We start from the raw sequence: 20,977 nt of genomic DNA on the forward strand, positions 1-20,977 counted from the left end.
TTCATCATTGACTCATTGGATTTTTAGCAGCAGGTTGTTTAGTCTCCACATGTTTGTTATTTTCCCACTTTTCTTTCTATGGTTGATTTCTAGTTTCACACTGTTGTGATTAGAAAAAACTCTTGATATAATTTCTATCCTCTTAAATTTGTTAAGTCTTGTTTTGTGACCTAGTATGTGACCTATCCTAGAAAGTGTTCCATGTGCACTTGAAAAGAATGTTTATTCTGCCCTTTTTTTTTTGATGGAATGTCCTGTTGACAACAATTAAATCCAACTCATCTATTCTGTCATTCAGGATCTTTGCTGCCTTATTGTTTGTCTGGATGACGTGTCCACTGATGTCAGTGGGGTCCTACTATTACTGTATTAACTGTCAATTTCTCCCTTTATATGTTAGTATTTACTTTATACTTAGATGTTCCTGGATTGGGTGCACATATGTTAACAAGTATAATATCCTCTTCTTGTATCAATTCCTTTATCATTATATACTGCCCTTCTTTGTGATTCATCACGATCTTTGTTTTAATTGTTTCTGAAATGAGTATTGCTACCCCTGCTTTCTTATCGTTTCTGTTTGCATGAAATAACTTATCCCATACCTACTTTCAGTTTGTGTGCCCTTCATCCTAAAGGGAGTCTCTTGTAGCCAGCATACTGAAGGGTCTTGTTTTGTAATACAATTAGTCTATTTTTTTTTTAATTTATTTATGGCTGTGTTGGGTCTTAGTTGCTGCACACGGGCTTTCTCTAGTTGCAGTGAGCAGGGGCTACTCTTTGTTGCAGTGTGCAGGCTTCTCATTGCAGTGGCTTCTCTTGCTGCAGAGCATGGGCTCTAGGCATACAGGTTTCAGTAGCTGTGGCAGGTGGGCTCAATTGTTGTGGCTCACAGGCTCAGTAGTTGTGGCACATGGGCTTAGTTGCTCCATAGCATGTGGGATCCTACTGGACCAGAGCTCAAACCCATGTCCCTTGCACCAGCAGGCTGATTATTAACCACTACGCCACCAGGGAAATCCCATCCCTCCCTATGTCTTTTGATCAGTGCATTTAGTCCACTGACATATAGAGTAATTATTGGTATGTGTTTACTTAGGCCCTTTTATTACCTGTTTTCCAGTTGTTTTTGTAGTTCTTCTCTGTTCATTTCATCTTCTTTTTGTTTCTTCTATTGTTATACCACACCACTTAATTACAGAGAATTTATATAGTATGTTTTATGTCTGGTAGGGCTAGTTCTCTTCTAAGTTTTTATTTTCCAGTGTTTTCCTGGCCATTCTTACATGTTTATTTTTCCACATGAACTTTTTTTCAACTTGTCTAATTTCAATAAATAGTTGTTGGTATTTTTATTGGAATTACAGGAAATATATAAATTAATTTAGAGAAGAACTGATATCTGTACCATTTCAAGTCATAGAATTTAAGAATAAGAGATATCTCTCCATTTTTTCAAGTCTACATCCGTGTCTTTGGAGTGTCTAAAACGTTTCCTCTTACAGGTTTCACACATTTCTTACTAGACTTTTCCCAAGTATTTAATTTTCTTTGTTGCTACTATAAGTAAGGTTTGCCCTAACCTTATATCTTCTGTTTATTATTTGTGTATATGAAGACTGATATTTGTATGTTAATTTTATATCCTGCCACTTCCCTGAGTTACTTTACTGTTTGAGTTTTATCATCAACTGTGGAGTTTTCCAGACAAAGTACTATCATATCATCTCTAAAATGAGATAGTTTTCCTTTTGGTTTACCCATTCTATGCCTCTAATTGATTTCTGTAGTTTAACTGCATGGACTAATACTTCTAATGCGCTGTTCAATAGAAGTAGAAATAGTGGGTGTCCTTGCCTTGTTTATTATCTTCATGGAAATGCCTCTAATGATTCTCCATAAAATAAGATGGCTTTAGGGCTAAGGTAGATAATTCCTGATAATATTCTTAATAAAAGAAAAATAAGTACTTTCTTAGCATCATAAAATGCATACATCATGCTAGAAAGAAGCATCATGCTTAATGGTGCTTTAGAAGCACCATTTAGAAGCACTCCTATCAAACATTGAAAGAAGACAAGGATCCCCAATATTATTAACATTTTCCTAAAATAAATCATTAACAGATTTAATCAACTGAAGGAAATAAGAGATATTAATGTTACAAAGATATAATCAGATGTTTAGAATACCCAAAAGAACAAAATAAAACTCTTATAAACAAGGAAGGGAATTCAGTAAGCTGCTAAGCACTATATGAACATTACTTGAAATGTATATTTGGCCTTTATTAGGCCTGGCCTCACAACTGGGTACTACTTAGGTGAGACTTGCTCTATTATACAGAACACTGGTCCAGGAATTTGTTTTCCTAGGATATTGAAAAGTAATCAGGTTTAGAAGATTAAGATCAAGACTTACAACATTCAAAAAAGGTAAGTGATAAATCATAATAATTTCCTAATTTTCAGAGAAAACACAAATGTCGAAAATGTACATACTTTAATATTAAATTCTGGTGTGCAACACTGTGTAGCCCCATATGAGCTGATAGGTAATTGTCTTCCACTAATAATAGCCTAATAGGTAAGGAGAGATGAAAACTATTATCAATAAAGCATTAAGATATAGCATAGCATGTTCTAATGGCTGATAATTCCTGTAAGACAGAATTTAGGGCAGTAAGTCTGCTCCGAATAATTTTCAATTATGGAAGTCACTTTTCTTAGTAACTATTCAAATAATACTGTTCATACTTTATGCATATTAAATTAGAACCCCGGACTTGGTGATTTTTTGGTTTACTGTTCCTTCCATTACAACATACTTCACTTTAACACACCATTTCTCTTTGGAAACAGAAACTGTAAATTAACAAATATATAACAAATATTATGTATATAGTATAATGGCCTTAGCTCAGTAAGGTATATAATACAGTAGTGTATCTGCATTAAACCTTAAATTCCCAATGTTACAATTAATTCTATAGTTTTCATGCTTAATGTCTTCTCTGCACCAAATTTTCCTGTACAGACTATATAGTGGTCACTGATTAATATTAATCTATGTTCTTAAGAGATAGGAAAGTGATAACCTTTGAGAAAAAAAGATGGTAATAATACTGTGGAGGGAGCATGATGGAATGTTTCTTACTTGCTGATAATTCTTTTTCTGGTAATTTCACAGGTATCTTCACTTTGTGATAACTCACTTACACTTGAGATTTTTGTAACTTTTGTAACTTTTCTGTATCAATCAAAATAGTTGATTTAAGAAAAATAAGCAGAAAATCAAAACAAACCATACAAACAGACCTCTTACTTCCCCAATAAGGCACAATTTCTTTGCAAGCACATTATATTGCACTTAGGGTCTTTGTTGAAACAAAACAAAAACTTATCTTTAAACTCTAGAATCATTCAGCTTGGTAAGATGTTCACACTTGGTATCCATGGAAGCACAAATTCACATCTTCTATTTCAAGTTTTTCCCAAAATGTGTGTGTGTATTTTAAAGTAGAAAGGGAGACTTAACTGTTCTATACAAGTTTTCATGTGTATTTATTTATCTCTACCTTTCTCATTCTCTTTTTCTTGCTCTCTCTTATTCACTGTATTAGTTGGACCTCTATAGTTGAACTTCTTTAAGTTTACTATAAATATGATACAACTAAGATGTATAAAATAGAGTACAAGAATAGAAGAACAACTCTATCTTACAAACTTACAACATCCCCATCCAGGAGGTATAGGCCCACCAATCAATTCAAAATATTCAAATCCCTCTAATTAAACTCATCTTTTTTCCCTCACAACGAAGATTTATTCTTATACCTGATCTTCCCGCAGCAGCACAATTCTCCCAAGCCAAAACCTTAGAAACACTGTTAACTCAGTTCTCTCCAATATCAGCCCCATTCATATTACAATGTTCCACCTCTGGGAAGTCTGTCTCTACCCTCTTTCTTTCCATTCCCATTGCTATAACCCTACCTGGCACTCCTAATACCTTGCTTGAATTATTGCAAAAGCCTCCCACTTCCTATTCCAAGCTATTCTCCACTCCAATTTTTAAAAATTTATTTATTTGGCTGTGCTGGTCTTAGTTGCAGCACACAGGATCTTCAGTTGTGGCATGCGTGACCTAGTTCCCTGACCAGGGATCGAACCCAGGCCCCATGCACTGCGAGCACAGAGTCTTAGCCACTGGACCACCAGGGAAGTCCCCCCCACTCCAATTAATCTTTCATACTGACACTAGATTAATTTTTCTGACAGATTAAGTTTGAGCATAGCATTATTTGTTTAAAAAATATTCAATGGCCTCCCTACCTTCTGAATGAAGTTCAAGCCTGGCTTTAAATCTCTATAGAAAACTTCTATAAGCAACCACTAAATCTGCCCCCTTCCCTGGCCAATATCAGAGTTATATGAAAGAGGATATATACTGTACATAATAAAAAGCAAAACAAACAAAAAAGGGAAAAACGATCCAACTCAGTCCAATTTCTGAACAAATAAACATGACTATCACTCAAGATGGAAGAAGCCAAAAAAAAATCAAAAGTAAGAAAAAAAGAAATCCCATCCATAGTTGAAAAATGTCTGGTTGTAAGCAAACTGGAATGTTACTTCTTTGACTGTGAATCTAAATCTAGTTTGTAGGCTCCAAAGACTGAAAGGAACTGGAAGAAATATTATTGCTATATTTGAGCAATTTCTAAGACTCTATCCAAACTTGATTCTTAAATTCCTTAACAAAGCACACTAAGGTCATCATCCATGTAAAAGAAAACACCAGAATAGACACTGTAGCATGGCTACTACCTCTGATCATTTCTTTCTTTTAATGAGGAACTTACAACATAAAATAAATAAAAACTATTTAAAAGACTGATGTTCTCTTATCAAGTAATTAATATTTTATCTCATGACAAGAAAAGTTTGAAAACACCCTCACATAAAAAGAAGAAATATCCCCTAGTAGTAACGGTTTGGTGCTCATTCATTCAGTAGTCGCAGCCACTATTTTACAGAATGTAATTACCATCAATACTGAGAATCAACTGTATCTCTCAGGAGCATACTTTACTTGATACCTGAAAATCCCTAATATGGTTAACTTTAGATAGGCACAAAACATAATAGAAGGAGATTGATTAAAAATTAAGTACATTAAATTTAGAAAAGTCTAGAGCAGGGATGGCAAACAGATTTTATCTTGCACATTAGCTCTGAATAACAATGAGTTCTGAGTAACGTGCCTTCTGAAGTTGTACTTTGGTTCACTGGGAACGAGTACTAAAATCAATTAGTAATATTGGTCACAGAAGTGAGAAAGGATAAATAATGTTACTTGTTTCATGTATATACCACCCCTGGGCTACTGTACTTCAAGTAATCTCAAAGAATAAACAATTACAAAATTACTTACTGCTTCAACAGAGTTACATTCTCGCCTTGTTTCTAAATAACGTAGGGCTCGTTTTTCTTCTTCTTTTAATTTAGCATCTGCCTGTCCAGAAGCAAAATAGCAATCATTTTAAGAAAATCAAGAAAATAGCTCAAATTACCACACATACTAAGTTCTCACTTACATATTTCATATAATTCTGTACACCATTTTGTTGTAAATATGAAGGTGCCTGTGTTCTATAAAATCTCTCTGTTGAATCCAAGTATGCCTTCTCAAAATTGTCCCTATAAATTTGAAGCTTATCCTCTGGATTAGAACAAAGGTTAACTGAAAAACAGAAAATAAAATTTTACTCTAATTATGATTCACATCAGTATTTTGAGTACAATAAATGAAATAACAAATATTGAGGAGTCATGTTCAAGGAACTGTGACAATGCTCAAGAGAACATAAAGCCATGAAAGACAAAATCCTTCTTTATGAGAAACTTAAAAAGATAACAGTATAGAGTAGTAAAGTGACAAATAGTATAGATAACATGAACTATTTTATTTTTGAATAGGAAAGAGACTGACTTCAAACTGGATGATCAAGAAACCATTCACAGAAAAGATGGGATTTGAGTTTGAGCCTTTAGGAACAAAGTAGGATTTACACTGATTAGTAAAGGAAGTAAATATTCAGAAGTAGAACAACACAAGATCAAATCGAGGTATAACAACGAGGTTGTCTGCATGGATTGTAAGGTTAATAGAGGGTAAGGTAGAATAGTAAGTTAGGAATGGTTATGGAGAACCTCAAATCTCTGGCTAAGTAACCTGAATTTAGCATGGCCTACCACTAAATGGGTAATAAAAACACCAATAAAATTATACTTAAAAATTAATCTTGTGAAAGTATAAGGGCTAAATGATAGCAATAACATCACTAAAAGAAGACTGTTTGAAAAGTCTAGAAGTAGAATTCAAAGAAGTCTTAACTGGTGGCAGTTGAAATAAAAAGAAATAAATTTCAGGGACATGGCTAATGGAAATCTAGACTTGATACCTAAAGAAACACAATGGCAATGGAGAAAGCAAGTCAAAGATAAATAAAGGTTCATTTATATAAAACTTTCTTATCGACAACTATTTTGCATCAGGCATTCTATGTTCAGTAAAGATATAGTGTCAAGAACACAGTTAAATACACTGAAGTATTACGACAGAGAAGCACAGGTACTATGAAGCACCTAACCTACTCTGGGAATTAGGAAAGGCCTCCACGAGGAAACAGAGAATGAGGATGAGTTAGCAAATAAAAGAGGAAGAAAAGTATTCTGGTCAGAGGAAACAGTACATTTGATTGAATGAAAAATGAGAGTATCACTATCAGACACTGAAAAGTTTAGAAATTCCAGAATGTATACATGGAATAAACTGATGTCCTAAAAATATAAGTGCAAAACCAGTTACCTTTCATAAGCTAGAGACTCGAATCTACATTTCTCTAATATAGGTTGCTAAAGATTCACTAGCCAAGAAATGAGTGAAATGGAGAAAATAAATATTAACCACACGAATATAAACTTTTGTAGCTTTCATTAAAACAGAATATCTTTTATGTACTCTTAATTTCATGTGGCACTAAAAGTAGATGTGACTATATTCTAATAAACATAACTTTGAGACTACTATTCTATAATTGTCTTAATTTCCATGAAAAGGAAATTTGATCATAAAGGTTCAGAACATACCATAGGATTCTCTTACTCCAATGACAAGCTGAGAATCAAAAGCTTCTCCTAATCTTTCAGCATGTACCAGCTTCATTGCACTATCTTGAAGTCTGTTTTTTATATTTGAAAAGATTGACTCATTCCATGTATCAAGCATGAGCTAGGAAAAAAAGAAGAAAATATGCCATCATTTCAATTATTAATATACCAAGTACCATAAATACACACAAAAAATTTTAAGTACAAATGCTAAAAAAGGAAATAAAATTCTTAGACCTACATTCACTTGAATACTACAGGAAAGCAACATATTTATTTATTTATTTTTATTTTTGGCTGCTTTGGGTCTTCGTTGCCACGCGCAGGGTTTCTCTAGTTGTGGTGAGCAGATGTTACTCTTCATTGCGGTGTGTGGGCTTCTCATCGTGGTGGCTTCTCTTGTTGCGGAGCACAGGCTGGGCGCACTGGGCTTCAGTAGTTGCATAATGTGGGCTCAGTAGTTGCGGCACTCAGGCCCTAGAGCACAAGGGCTTCAGTAGTTGCGGTGCATGGGCTCAGCAGTTGCGGCACGTGAGTTCTAGGGTGCACGGGCTTCAGTAGTTGTGGGACACAGACTCAGTAGCTATGGCTTGTGGGCTCTAGAGTGCAGTCTCAGTAGTCGTGGTGCAAGGGCTTAGCTGCTCTGCGGCAGGTGGGATTTTCCCGGACCAGGGATCAACCAATGTCCCCTGCACTGGCAGGTGGATTTGTAAGTACTGCGCCACCAAGGAAGTCACAGGAAAGCAGTATATTTAAATTTGGTAACTATCATGTGGTAAATACTGACAAAAGAACAAGTGTTTCAGAATCAAACACAACTGGATTTGAATTCCAGCTGTTACTTATTTGCCTGCTTTCTCTTCTGTAAAATAGTGAAAATAACAGTACAAATTTCAAGTGGTTGTTGTAAAAATTAATATGGTAATACATGGAAAATGTCACCTTCCCTATAGTTCCAAGGCTGTATTTCAGAGATACTGATATGTGTTTGGGATGGTCATATGAATGTTTGTACAAATACATGATAAATGTGAAAAGGACCAAATGAAAATATGTTTGATAATGAATCTCAAAAAGAAAAGAATATACAAATCCACCCTATGGATGTTCTGTTTAAATGATGAAAATGGCATATACGTATTCATGAGTATGCTGTCAGCATTAGTACAAATTTTACGGCTGGGAAGGGGCAACAAGGTCCAAGACACTATTGAAATGCCTGAGCTGATTGCTAGAACCATCACAGCAAGCAGTGAGTTGTTCAAAGTTCAAATGGCATTTTTTACTATTCAAATCTGTGGTTCCATTTGATTCTCACAAGTAGAAATGTGTGTGTGTGTGTGTGTGTGTGTGTGTGTGTACTTATAAATATGAAAAATGAGGACAGCAAGCTTAGGACATTATTGACCGAAGAATTGAAAGGGAAACCTGGGACTCTTCAATTTCAGAGCTGAGTTCTTTCCATTAATTCATGAGTTGTTACTGGGCACAGAGCTTTTAACTAGAAACTAGGCAAAATATGAAAATAAACATGGTACATTCTGAGTTTATAATAACTAGAATTAAGTAAAAAAATGATAAAGATGACAGCAGTTTAGCCACAATTAAACACAAAGATACCAGAAGGTAACCTAATAAGGAAAGACTTTTTGAACAGAAAAAAATTGAATTTATAGAAAGGTAAAAGTACAGAGAAAGAATAATGAAATAAAATTATGAAGATAAAACTAGGAAAAGGAGAAAAGGAAAAGCAAATGAGGTAATGTTTGAAGACACAGATTTACAGCTTAAGACCACATAAAAGATGAAAGAGAACTGAAGCTAAAAAAAGACGAAAGAAAACTAATATTATTCAATAAAACCTGGCAAAAGCTGAAAAGGAATTTGTATGTGAAGTAGAAAAACTCATTTCAGTGTAAATTTCTTTCAAAAGTCTTCAACTCACCCTATTTCTGAAGAACATTAGGGAAAAATGGGAAAACTAACTTACCTTTCGAACAATACTGTCTTCTACATTTGATTTTTTATTGCTGCCCTGTTTACCCATTAAAGTAATCTCTAGTTGACAGAAAGGCTTCGGTAAAATATCACACTGTGTGAAGAATTTTCGCCATTCAACAATATAAGCTTTTAGCAAAGCTGTATCATCTTGATGGCTCAGTACTCGCTGAAAACAAAGAATCATACCAATTTTAAATAAATACAGGAGCTTTAAAGAATAATGGAACACATGCATGCCATAAATTTAAAATATTTTATTTACTGTATAACCTATATTATACCCAAAAGAAATTAAAACATATATATATATATATCAAAGAGAAATTAAAACTTGTTCACATAGCCTTACTGTAATGAACATTTCACAATATATACATATATCGAATCATGTTGTACACCTGAAACCAATAAAATGTTATATGTCGATTATACTTCAATTAAAAACCCCCTATATCCTTTAGCTATTACCTTCCTCCCTTCCTCCCTTCCTAGTTCCCCCCCTCCCCGCCCAGCCCTAAGCACCACTAATCTGTTTTCTGTGTCTATGTATTTGCCTATTCTGGACTTTCATATGAATGAGATTATATAATATGTAGACTTTTATGACTGACTCCTTTTATATGGCATAGTTTTTCAGGGCTTGTCCAAGTTGTAGTATATGTCAGTACTTTATTCTGTTTTACTGCTAAATACTATTCCATTTTATGGACATACCACACTTTTTTTATCTGTTTGTCCACTGATGAACATTTGGGTCATTTCCACCTTTGGCTATAATGAATAATGCTGCTATAAACATCTGTGTACCAAACAAACAAAAAAAAAACCACAAAAAACTTGTGCACACTCACCAAGAAGGGGACACAAATAACTAAAATCAAAGATGAAAGAGGAGACGTTACAACTGATACCACAGATATACAAAGGATCATGAGACTATTACAAACAATTAAACACCAACAAATCTGACAACCTATAAGAAATGGATAAATTCCTGGAAACATATAATCAAAAAAGCTCAATGGTGAGGAAAAAAAAATCTGATAGATTACTGGTAAGTTATCAAGACTGAATTCATAATCAAAAAATTCCCAACAAATGAAAGTCCAGGATCAGATGGCTTCACTGGTGAATCTTACCAAACATTTAAACCAGAACTAATACCAATCCTTCTTAAACTCTTCCAAAAACCAGGGAACACTTCCAAACTCATTTTATAAGGTTAGTATTACCCTGATACCAAAATCAGACAAAGATGCCACAAAAAAAGAAAATTACAAGCCAGAATCCCTAATAAATGCAGATGCAAAAATTCTGAAAAAAAAAATACTAGCAAGCCAAATTCTACAGCACATTAAAAGGATCATACACCACGATCAAGTGGGATTTACTCCAGGGATGCAAGGATGGGTCAACATTCACTAATTAATCAGTGTGATACACCACATTAACAGAATGACTAAAACTCATACGATCATCTCAATAGATGCAGAAAAAGGATTTGACAAAATGCAATATCTATTTATGATTAAGAACTCTCAAAAACATAGGTATAGAGGGAATGTACCCCAATGTAATAATGGCCATATATGACAAGCTCACAGCTAACATCATATTCAATGGTGAAAAGCTGAAATCTTTTCTTCTAAGATCTGGAATAAGACAAGGATGCCTACTCTCACCACTCCTATTCAAAGCAGTACTTGAAATCTTCTCCAGAGCAATTAGGCAAGAAAAAGAAATAAAATGCACCCAAATTGGAAAGAAAGGAATAAAACTGTCACTATTTGCAGATGACATGATATTATATACAGAAAAACACTAAAGACTCCACCAAAAAATAACAAATGAATTAAGTGAAGTTGCAGGATAGAAAAATCAACATACAAAAATCTGTTGAGTTTCTATACACTAATAACAAACTACCAAAAAAGAGAAATTAGGGGGAAAGAATCCTGTTTAAAATCACATCAAAAAGAATAAAATACCTAAGAATAAATTTAACTATAGAGGTGAAAGACCTACATTGAAACACTGATGAAAGAAACTGAATAAGACACAAATAAATGAAAAGATATTCTGTGCTCACAGACTGTTACAATGCTATTGTTAAAATGTCCACACTGAGACTTCCCTGGTGGTCCAGTGGGTAAGACTCCACACTCCCAATGCAGGGGGCCCAGGTTCGATCCCTGGTCGGGGAACTAGATCCCACATGTATGCCACAACTAAGAGTTTGCATGCCACAACTAAGAAGTCCACACGTCACAATGAAGATCCTGCATGCCAAAACTAAGATGCAGGGCAGCCAAAATAAATAAAAATAAATAAATAAATAAAATGTCCACACTACTCAAAGTAGTACAGATTCAGTGCAATCCCTATCAAAATTCCAATGACATTTTTCACAGAAATAGAGCCAAGAATCCTAAAATTTGTATGGAACCATAAAAGACCCCACATAGCCAAAGCAGTCTTGAGAAATAAGAACAAAGCTGGAGGCATCATGCTTTCTGATTTCAAATTACATTACAAAGCTAGTAATCCAAACAGTATGGTATTGGCATAAAAACAGACCACACAGATCAACGGAACAAAACAGAAAGCTCAGAAATAAACCCACGCATAGTTGGTCAATTAGTTTATGACAGAGGAGTCAAAATATATGTGGGGAAAGAACAGTCTCTTCAATAAATGGTGTTAGGAAAACTGGACAGCCACATGCAAAAGAATGAAATTAGACAACTATCTTACAAAAATTAACTCAAAATGAGTTAAAGACTTGAACATAAGACCTGAAACCATAAAACTTCTAAAAGAAAACATAGGTAGCAAATTCCTTGACACCAGTCTTGGTGATGATCTTTTGGATTTGACACCAAAAGCAAAGGTACAAAAGCAAAACTAAACAAATGGGACTACATCAAACTAAAAAGCTTCTGCACATCAAACGAAACCATTAACAAAACAAAAGGCAACCTATGGGAGAAAATATTTGCAAATCATATATCTGATGTGGGGTTAATATGCAAAGTATATATAAAGAACTCACACAACTCAATAGCAAAAAAAAAAAAAAAAAAAATTCTGATTAAAAATGAACAGAGGGACTTCCCTAGTGGCACAGTGGTTAAGAATCCACCTGCCAATGCAGGGGACGTGGGTTTGATCCTTGGTCTGGGAAGAACCTACATGCCATGGAGCAACTAAGCCCCTGTGCCACAACTACTGAGCCTGCACTCTAGAGCCCGTAAGCCACAACTGAGCCGATGCTCCACAACAAGAGAAGCCACTGCAATGAGAAGCCCGAGCACCACAGCAAAAAGTAGCCCCTCCTCACCACATCTAGAGAAAGCCTGCGCTCAGCAACGAAGACACAGCCAAAACGAAGATGCAGCCAAAATAAATAAATAAATAAACTAATTTTTTAAAAAAATGAGCAGAGGATCTGAATAGACATTTTCCCAAAGACACAGAGATGGCCAACAGGTACATGAAAAGATGCTCAACATCACTAATCACTAGAAAAATGCAAGTCAAAACCACAATAAGATATCACCCCATCCCTGTTAGAATGGTTATTATCAAAAAGACAACAAATAAGTGTTGTTGAGGATGTGGAGAAAGGAAACCCTTGTACATTGTTGGTGGGAATGTAAATTGGTGCAGCCACTACGGAAAACAGCATGGGATTCCTCAAAAAATTAAAAATAGAATTATCATATTTTCCAGCAATTCCACTTCTTGGTATCTATCCAAAGAAAACAAAAACACTAATTCAAAATGATATATGTACCCCCATGTTCACTTCAGCATTATCTACAACAGCCAAGACATGGAAACAATCTAAATGTCCAACAATGGATGAACTGATAAAGAAAATGTGGTATATAGACACAATAGAATATCATTTAGCCATACAAGAGAATGAAATCTTGCCATCTGTGACAACATGGATACCTTGAGAGCATTACGCTTAGTGAAATAAGTCAGACAAAGACAAATAAATACCTTATGATCTCACTTACATGTGGAATCAAAAAACAAACCCCCCAAAACCCAAAAAACCCAACAAACCCCCCGCCAAGCTCACTGATACAGAGAACAGATTGGTGATTGCCAGGCAGAGGGATGGGGAGGAGAGGGATCAAAATGGGTGAAGGGGGTCAAAAGGTACAAACTTCCAGTTATAAAAATAAATTAGGGGGACTTCCCTGGTGGCACAGTGGTTAAGAATCCACCCGCCAATGCAGGAGACACAGGTTCGAGCCCTGGTCTGGGAAGATCCCACATGCCCCAGAGTAACTAAGCCCATGAGCCACAACTACTGAGCCTGTGCTCTAGAGCCCACAAGCCACAACTACTGAGCATGCATGCCACAATTACTGAAGCCCGCGTGCCTAGTGTCTGTGCTCTACAACAAGAGAAGCTACCGCAATGAGAAGCCCATGCACCACAACAAAGAGTAGCCCCTGCTCTCCGCAACTAGAGAAAAGCCCACGTGCAGCAATGAAGACCCAATGCAGCCAAAAATAAATAATAAATTTAAAAAATTAAAAAGTCACAGAGGTGTAATGTACAGCATGGTGACTACAGTTAATATTATTGTAGTATGGGCTTCCCTGGTGGCGCAGTGGTTGAGAGTCCACCTGCCGATGCGGGGGACGCGGGTTCGTGCCCCAGTCAGGGAGGATCCCACATGCCGCGGAGCAGCTGGGCCCGTGAGCCGTGGCCACTGGGCCTGCGTGTCCGGAGCCTGTGCTCTGCAACGGGAGAGGCCACAGAGGTGAGAGGCCCGCGTACCGAAAAAAAAAAAAATATTGTAGTACACATTTGAAAGCTGCTAAGAAGAGTAAATCTCAGAAGTTCCCATCACAAGAAAAAAAATTTGTAACTACATATGGTGACGGATGTGAAAGTAGACTTACTGTGGTGATCATTTTGCAATACATACAAATATTGAATCATTATGTCATACACCTGAAACTAGTATCATGTTATGTGTCAATTATACCTAAAACAAAACTTGTGCACAAATGTTCACAGCAGCATTATTCAAAACAGACAAAAAACAGTGAGAACCCAATGTCTATCAATGACAAACAGGTAAACAAAATACAGCACAGTCATACAACGGAATATTATTCTGCCATAAGAAGGAATGAAATAGTGCTAAATGCTACAATATAGATGAACCTTGAAAACATTATCCCAAGTGAAAGAAGTCAGTCATAAAAGGCCACATATTGTAGGATTCCATTTATAGGAAATGTCCAGAATAAACAAATCCATAGGGACAGAAAGTAGACTAGTGTTTGCCAAAGTGGAGGAGGGGGGTCATGCGGAAGTAACTGCTAATGGGTACAAAGTTTCTATATGGGCTGATGAAAATGTTCTAAAATTAGTGGGTGATGGTTGTACAACTTTATGAATATACTAAAACACACACAATTATACACTTATTAAAAGCGTGAACTCTGGTATGTAAATTATATTTCAATTTTTTTTTTTAAAGATCCTAGTCTACTTCTCCACCACTGGACTTCAGCTGGTCCTGTGACTAACTGTGACCAACAAAATGCTGTAGATGTGACATTGTGAGACTTCTGAGCCAAGACCTGAAGAGATTTGCAAGATTACACTATCACACCTCAAAGACTGTTTCCTTGAGAACAAGAAACCATGTGAGGGGGAAAAAGCCCCAGAGGGAAGCCAGGATGGTACCAAACACCAGGAATATGAGAAAAGCTCTCTTAGACCATCCAGTCCCTGAAGAGCCTTACTGCTGCCATATTAATAAGCTCAGGCAAAATCAGGTGAGCCTAGCCCAAACTGCTAAGCCACAGAATTATGTATTGGGTTGGCCAAAAAGTTTGTTCAGGTTTTTCCATATGTCGTTACAGGAAACCCGAACGAACTTTTTGGCCAACCCAATACAAATAGAAGGGTTACGTTAATCTTAAAAACAAAACAAACAAAACAAGAAAAAATTCAATATCCTAATAACTTTCCAAGCATTGCATATTTATTTTTATTTCTTTTCGTCATTTTCAATAATGCTATAATAAACATTTTAATGCTCACTGTCCTATTTGGGAGATTTGGTCCTTCCTAACAGGATAAACTCAATTAGTCTAGTAATTGACTAGTAAACTCACAAAGCTAAATCTTCTTAAAAGTTTTAAATGTTTTAAAATTATACACCCATGTCTGGCACTGCCAGTCCTGGAATTTAACTGCTCTGAATTAGTGGCACTAAATCCCATCCTCGAGTTTCTGCTAAGGTCTACATTCCAAACTTTCCTGGATCGTTCCAAACATCATTCCAAACCTTGAACATACTTTGTTTTCTAGTGTGAAGTATATTTCTAAGATGATTCTTTGTGAGCCCATTTCCAGAAACTAAGGAATAATGCTCTATCAATTTGAAATAAACATAATTTATCTTCACTAAAAGTCATAAACAGATAAGCTGATATGCTTTCCAATGCAAGCAGAAACTGGTTTCCTAAATCAGTTCTAGAAAAATGTATGTTTTGATTAAACTGTGATATTGAAACATTTAATTTTTCTAAGCAAACCTGATGATTTATTTTCATTAAAAGATAATTTCCTAAAAAAAATTTCCTTATAAAACTCTAATTTTTAAACAATCATTGATCAAGACAGCAGAATTAATGGTGTCATCAATAAAACATTTCATTTTGTAAGTAACATCCAATGTGACATCATTCTTATTTTATCATGGTAGTGGCTACTAACAATTAAATATATACCAATCATATATTCAATTTCAGTATCTTCCTTTAAGTTATATATTCATTTTTAATTTCCAACTGCTAACACTTATTAATATTAACAAGATTTCTAACAGATTTTTACTAATGTTGTACAAGACAATGATGTAAAATTTCAAATAAAGAATAACAAATTCTAGCTCTCTAGTTTTCAAACTTCATTTTATAGAAAGGAAAATAATCTCATGTCTTTAGGCCCTTCTCCAAAGTGGTAAAGGATGCATTAGTGATGCCAGAGTTGATCTGAAATAATACTTTACCTCTGCATTAATTTTTCCCAAAAAACAAAGGTGTTAATAAAGACAAAAACAAACTAGCTCTTGCATAACTGACCTAATGCCTAAATGAGCTGTATCTTCATTTCAATAATATTAAACACTTATACATATCATCAACTCAAGAGTGCTGAATTTCAGCTCAGCAGCAGCAATGCAAAGGACAGTCCAAGAATTACAGTCGGAGAAGTATTTAGAATTGAAGAAAATTGCTGTCAGCTTGAAAAGAGTAAGTATTAATTGTGAGGAAAAAAATAATTTATGTGAACTGATGTGTGGCCAAAAAATAATGGTGGTGGGGATTTCTAAAGAATGTATTAAAAATGAAATTCTTTTTATAGCACATTTTAATTGAGGATAATAATATATTCTTTTGAAAGAAATGTCAGTGAGGGAGGGGGGGAAAAACAACAAATGACAATCATTTCATTAAAAAATTTATTTAGCCAAGTGTGTCAAAAGTTAATGTGAAAAAAAAGCTAATGTGATATTTTAAAATTACTTCAGGAAGCCCTACATTCAAAACCAGAAAATATGATATTCTCTGAGTAAAGTCTTAAATAATATATAGATGCAAAACTTACTGCCTGTGCTTGCTTAATAAATTCAAGAATATCTTCTTTTAAAGCCTGATGAATTTTTGCTGGGCCTTTATCATCCCAGAGACAGACTGCATGTACATCCCTGTAAAAATAAAGCAGGTAAACAAACATTAACACTGGAAAAAGAACAAAGAACTCTGTTCTGTTTCAATACAGTTTCCATGGACCATGGACACCCTTCCATGGACCATTCAAGGGTGCTTGAATCCATTCACATGAACCAAGCATTCTTTGTAAGCCATCTCATATATAAACATTTGCTTCTATTTTCTTTGTCATTGCTTTCCTTAAATCTTTGCCACTTACTGATTAAATTTTTAAATTATAAAAGGATCTCCCAATCAGATTCCCAAAGTTAAATACTATCAATATTTTCTTGTGCAAAGACAAGTATAAATCCTTTAATATATAACACAATATATATAAACTATCCTTTTTTAGAAAATTTGTAATTTAAATACCATTACAGCAAAATTCCTAGTTTCCCCCATACATTCATCACATTTACACATCAATTACCACTGTGCCTCCTTTATTTAAAATAAACAGAAACAAAAGCTCTTTAAACTATAAATCTGACATATTTTACCCAAAGATCATTCATTATAGAAATATATTTAATATTAATACATGTTCACAGAGAGAATTTTTTAATTACTATATTGTAGAGCAGGGAAACATAACAAAAGGATAGAGTCTTATACTGGGGATTCTTTTATTCAAAAAATGTTCCCCAGTACTTTATAGAGCTCCTACCATAAAAAATGTCAAAAAAACCAAAAAATATCTCTAGAATTGTAACATTATAACAATGGCCAAATAGTCTGTTTTACATTCAGATTCTTAGGGACATAATTATAATCTAAAGTTCTGTCTGCATATTAATTTGAACTTGCTTTCATCATTTGTTAAATTCGGCTTAATAGTGGTATCTGGACCAGAGCAGATGTAGTAAGCACACAAATATCTGTTAAATAACAAGATAATAGGTAACAGCTAACTGCTTACTATATGCCAAATACTATTCTAAGCTGTTTTAACTCACTTAACCTTCACAGCAACCCTGAAGTAGTACTATTTTATTGCCATTTTACAGATGGGGAAACTGAGGCAAAGAAAGGTTAAGTAACATTCCCAAGATTACCCAGCTAGTATATGGCAATTACACGGGCAATTGGGCTCTAGAGCCCACATCAAACCATTTCCCTTAATTTACTCTTGCACCCCTCTAATCCATCCAACAGTAGCTAAAGTGATCATCATAACACTCAAATTACATCTTACTGCCTCTATATTTCAAGTCCTCCAACGGTTTCCCATTGCTCTTTGAATAAAGTACAAAATGGTTAATTGACCCCTGTAATACCTCTGCAATCTCACCTCATGGCTAAAGAAATCTAGAGTCTAAAAGAAGAAACTGATACAAAAATAGATTGATTATATTTCAATGTTTACGACTACTAAGCCTATAAACGTAAGACGGTTTAGGAACCCAAGGAGAAGGAAAGGATGGAAGTGACTGGTAAAGAGAAAAAGGGAAGACTCCCTGGAAGAGTTGATTCCTAAGCTTATCTCAATGAACAAGTAGGATTTTGCCAGGCAAAAGAGGGTGGGGGAAGGATATTTTATGAAGTCACAATGTGAGTAAAGAACTATAGATCACTAGGGTGTATGCAGTGAACTATTAACAAATCAGTGTGGCTTGGCTGTCAAGTGTGAAGTGGGGAGTGATAAGCAAGAAACTGGGCAAACTAACCCTTTTATAATTCAATCACAGTCCTATTGTATCCATCAGCTAAATGTCTCTCCAATTTGGACATTTCCATCCATCACCACTACCACAGTCAAAATTACCATCATCTCTTACTTAATTTACTATAACACAAACTAGCATGTATTGACTGCTTACGATGTACCAAGCACTTCACACATATTGACCCATGCAGTGGTTTAGGTTTTCCAAAAAAGAGATGGGATCAGACATGCAAGAGAGATTGATTGAGGGTAATGCCTGTGAGGGACAATGGGAAGTGAGCTACAAGAAGCTGGGCAAAACATAAGCTCACAATGCTGGTCTGATCCCTGTAGGGAAGAGTAGGAAGGATGAAGGTTGGGTAGCAAGAGTCTTAGACTACACAGCAGTTCTAAGAAAGTTTGGTAAAGCTATTTAAGAGTTTTAGAGCAAAAGTCACCCATCAAAGGAGTTCCATACCTCCCCAAAATAGGATTACCTTAGTATCCCTGCCTACTCATACCCACTGCAGGTACATGTCAGAAGGGCTCAAACGTGACTTGAGTCTCATAAGGCAAGAGGGAATGGTGTTGAGTTGGGTACCCAGGAAAGAGTCAAACTTGTGATCAATACATCTTCTCCAGCTCCCTTTCCTCAACCTCCAGGTGCTCCTATATGTTGTTACATCATGGAAGAATATCTTCAATACATTCTTATTTGAAACACAATACTTCTCACCACCACACCACCACACAATAGAACATGTCAAGTCTCCTGGTCAATTTTCATACACATTTTGAGGAATGTATTGTAATATACTTGAGGACTGTATGATGATAATACCCTTAAAGACCTCTATGTTCCTCTCCCTAATCCTACTCTCTCATCCATCCCCAGAAGTAACTAAGCCTGAAACTGCCATTTTATTTTCAAGTTTTACAACATACTATGAGGGTTTCTGAACGTTATAGAAATTATATCAAATAATTTTTTCAAATAATTTTTTTACTCAACACGTTTCTACTATTTACTCATATAGTTGGATGTACTTCTCGTTGATGCACTTTATCTTTTTTTTTTTTAAGATTTATTTATTTTTGGCTGTGTAGGCTCTTCGTTGCTGTGCACGGGCTTTCTCTAGTTGCGGTGAGTGGGGGCTACTCTTTGTTGCAGTGCGCGGGCTTCTCATTGTGGTGGCTTCTCTTTGTTGCTGAGCACGGGGTCTAGGTGCGTGGGCTTCAGTAGTTGTGGTTCACGGGCTCTAGAGCACAGGCTCAGTAGTTATGGCACACGGTCTCAGTTGCTCCGTGGCATGTGGGATCTTCCCGGACCAGGGCTCGAACCCGTGTCCCTTGCATTGGCAAGCGGATTCTTAACCACTGCGCCACCAGGGAAGCCCATAACTAAGTGTTTTTAAAAAGAGACATGCTGTTAAGGGAAATTCTTTTTATTTATTTTTAATATTTATTTATGTATTTATTTATTTGGCTGCACCAGGTCTTAGTTGCAGCACACTGGATCGTCATTGCCATGTGCAGGATCTTCGATGTGGCATGTGGGATCTAGTTCCCTGACCAGGGTTCAAACCCAGGCCCCCTGAATTGGGAGCATGGAATCTTAACCACTGGACCACCAGGGAAGTCCCAGGGAATTCTTTTTATTTATTTATTTTTAAAATATTTTGTTTATTTGTTTGTTTATTTATTTTGGCTGCGTTGGGTCTTCGTTGCTGCACACAGGCTTCTCGTTGCAGTGGCTTCTCCTGTTGTGGAGCACAGGCTCTAGGCGCACAGCTTCAGTAGTTGTGGCACACAGGCTCTAGAGTGCATGCTCAGTAGTTGTGGCACACAGGCTCAGTTGCTCCACAGCATGTGGGATCTTCCCGGAACAGGGCTCAAATCCATGTACCCTGCATTGGCAGGCAGATTCTTAACAACTGCGCCAGCAGGGAAGTCCCCCAGGGAATTCTTTTTAAATACTTAACTATATCAGAAAAATCAAGTGGTTGGGGAGTGGGAGAATGATGAAGTAAAAACTTTTTAAAGGTTTCAAGAGGACAGACAGAAGGGATGAGAGAAGAGGAGGTAAGAAATATTCCAAAGTATTTCAACTTCCTCAAGTTAAACAGGGAGTAAAAGAGAAATAGTGTGACCCTGGTGCAAAAAATAGGTATTCTGGGGACTTCTCTGGTGGTCCAGTGGTAAAGAATCTGCCTTCCAGCGCAGGAGACGCAGGTTCAATCCCTGGTCGGGAAACTTAGATCCCACAAGCCGTATGGCACTGCCAAAAAAAATACAATTAATGGCTATGATTTATTAGGTAGAGATTCTTGCAACTCACAAAAATATAATTTTTTCCTAAGAGCACATGCATACATACAAAATTTTAAGAAGAT

The 20,977-nt window shown here is 35.9% G+C and overlaps 1 protein-coding gene across 2 annotated transcripts in view; it reads right to left on the reverse strand.

The window, feature by feature from the left end:
* The window catches only part of CUL5 (cullin 5), a 96,492-nt gene that overhangs the window by 45,162 nt on the left and 30,353 nt on the right, over positions 1-20,977 (reverse strand). Inside the window, exons 3-8 of one of the 2 annotated variants that reach the window (XM_082843966.1) lie at positions 16,833-16,932; positions 9,166-9,342; positions 7,155-7,296; positions 5,600-5,745; positions 5,437-5,517; positions 2,502-2,579 (exon numbers count right to left, since the gene is read on the reverse strand). In XM_082843966.1, the coding sequence (XP_082700092.1) occupies positions 2,502-2,579; positions 5,437-5,517; positions 5,600-5,745; positions 7,155-7,296; positions 9,166-9,342; positions 16,833-16,932 (724 nt within the window). The remainder of the gene's footprint in view (positions 1-2,501; positions 2,580-5,436; positions 5,518-5,599; positions 5,746-7,154; positions 7,297-9,165; positions 9,343-16,832; positions 16,933-20,977) is intronic. The other variant, XM_082843965.1, reaches the window with a different exon arrangement.

This window comes from Leucopleurus acutus (genome assembly GCF_964270905.1).
Source record: "Leucopleurus acutus genome assembly, chromosome: 8".
Lineage (NCBI taxonomy): Eukaryota > Metazoa > Chordata > Mammalia > Artiodactyla > Delphinidae > Leucopleurus > Leucopleurus acutus.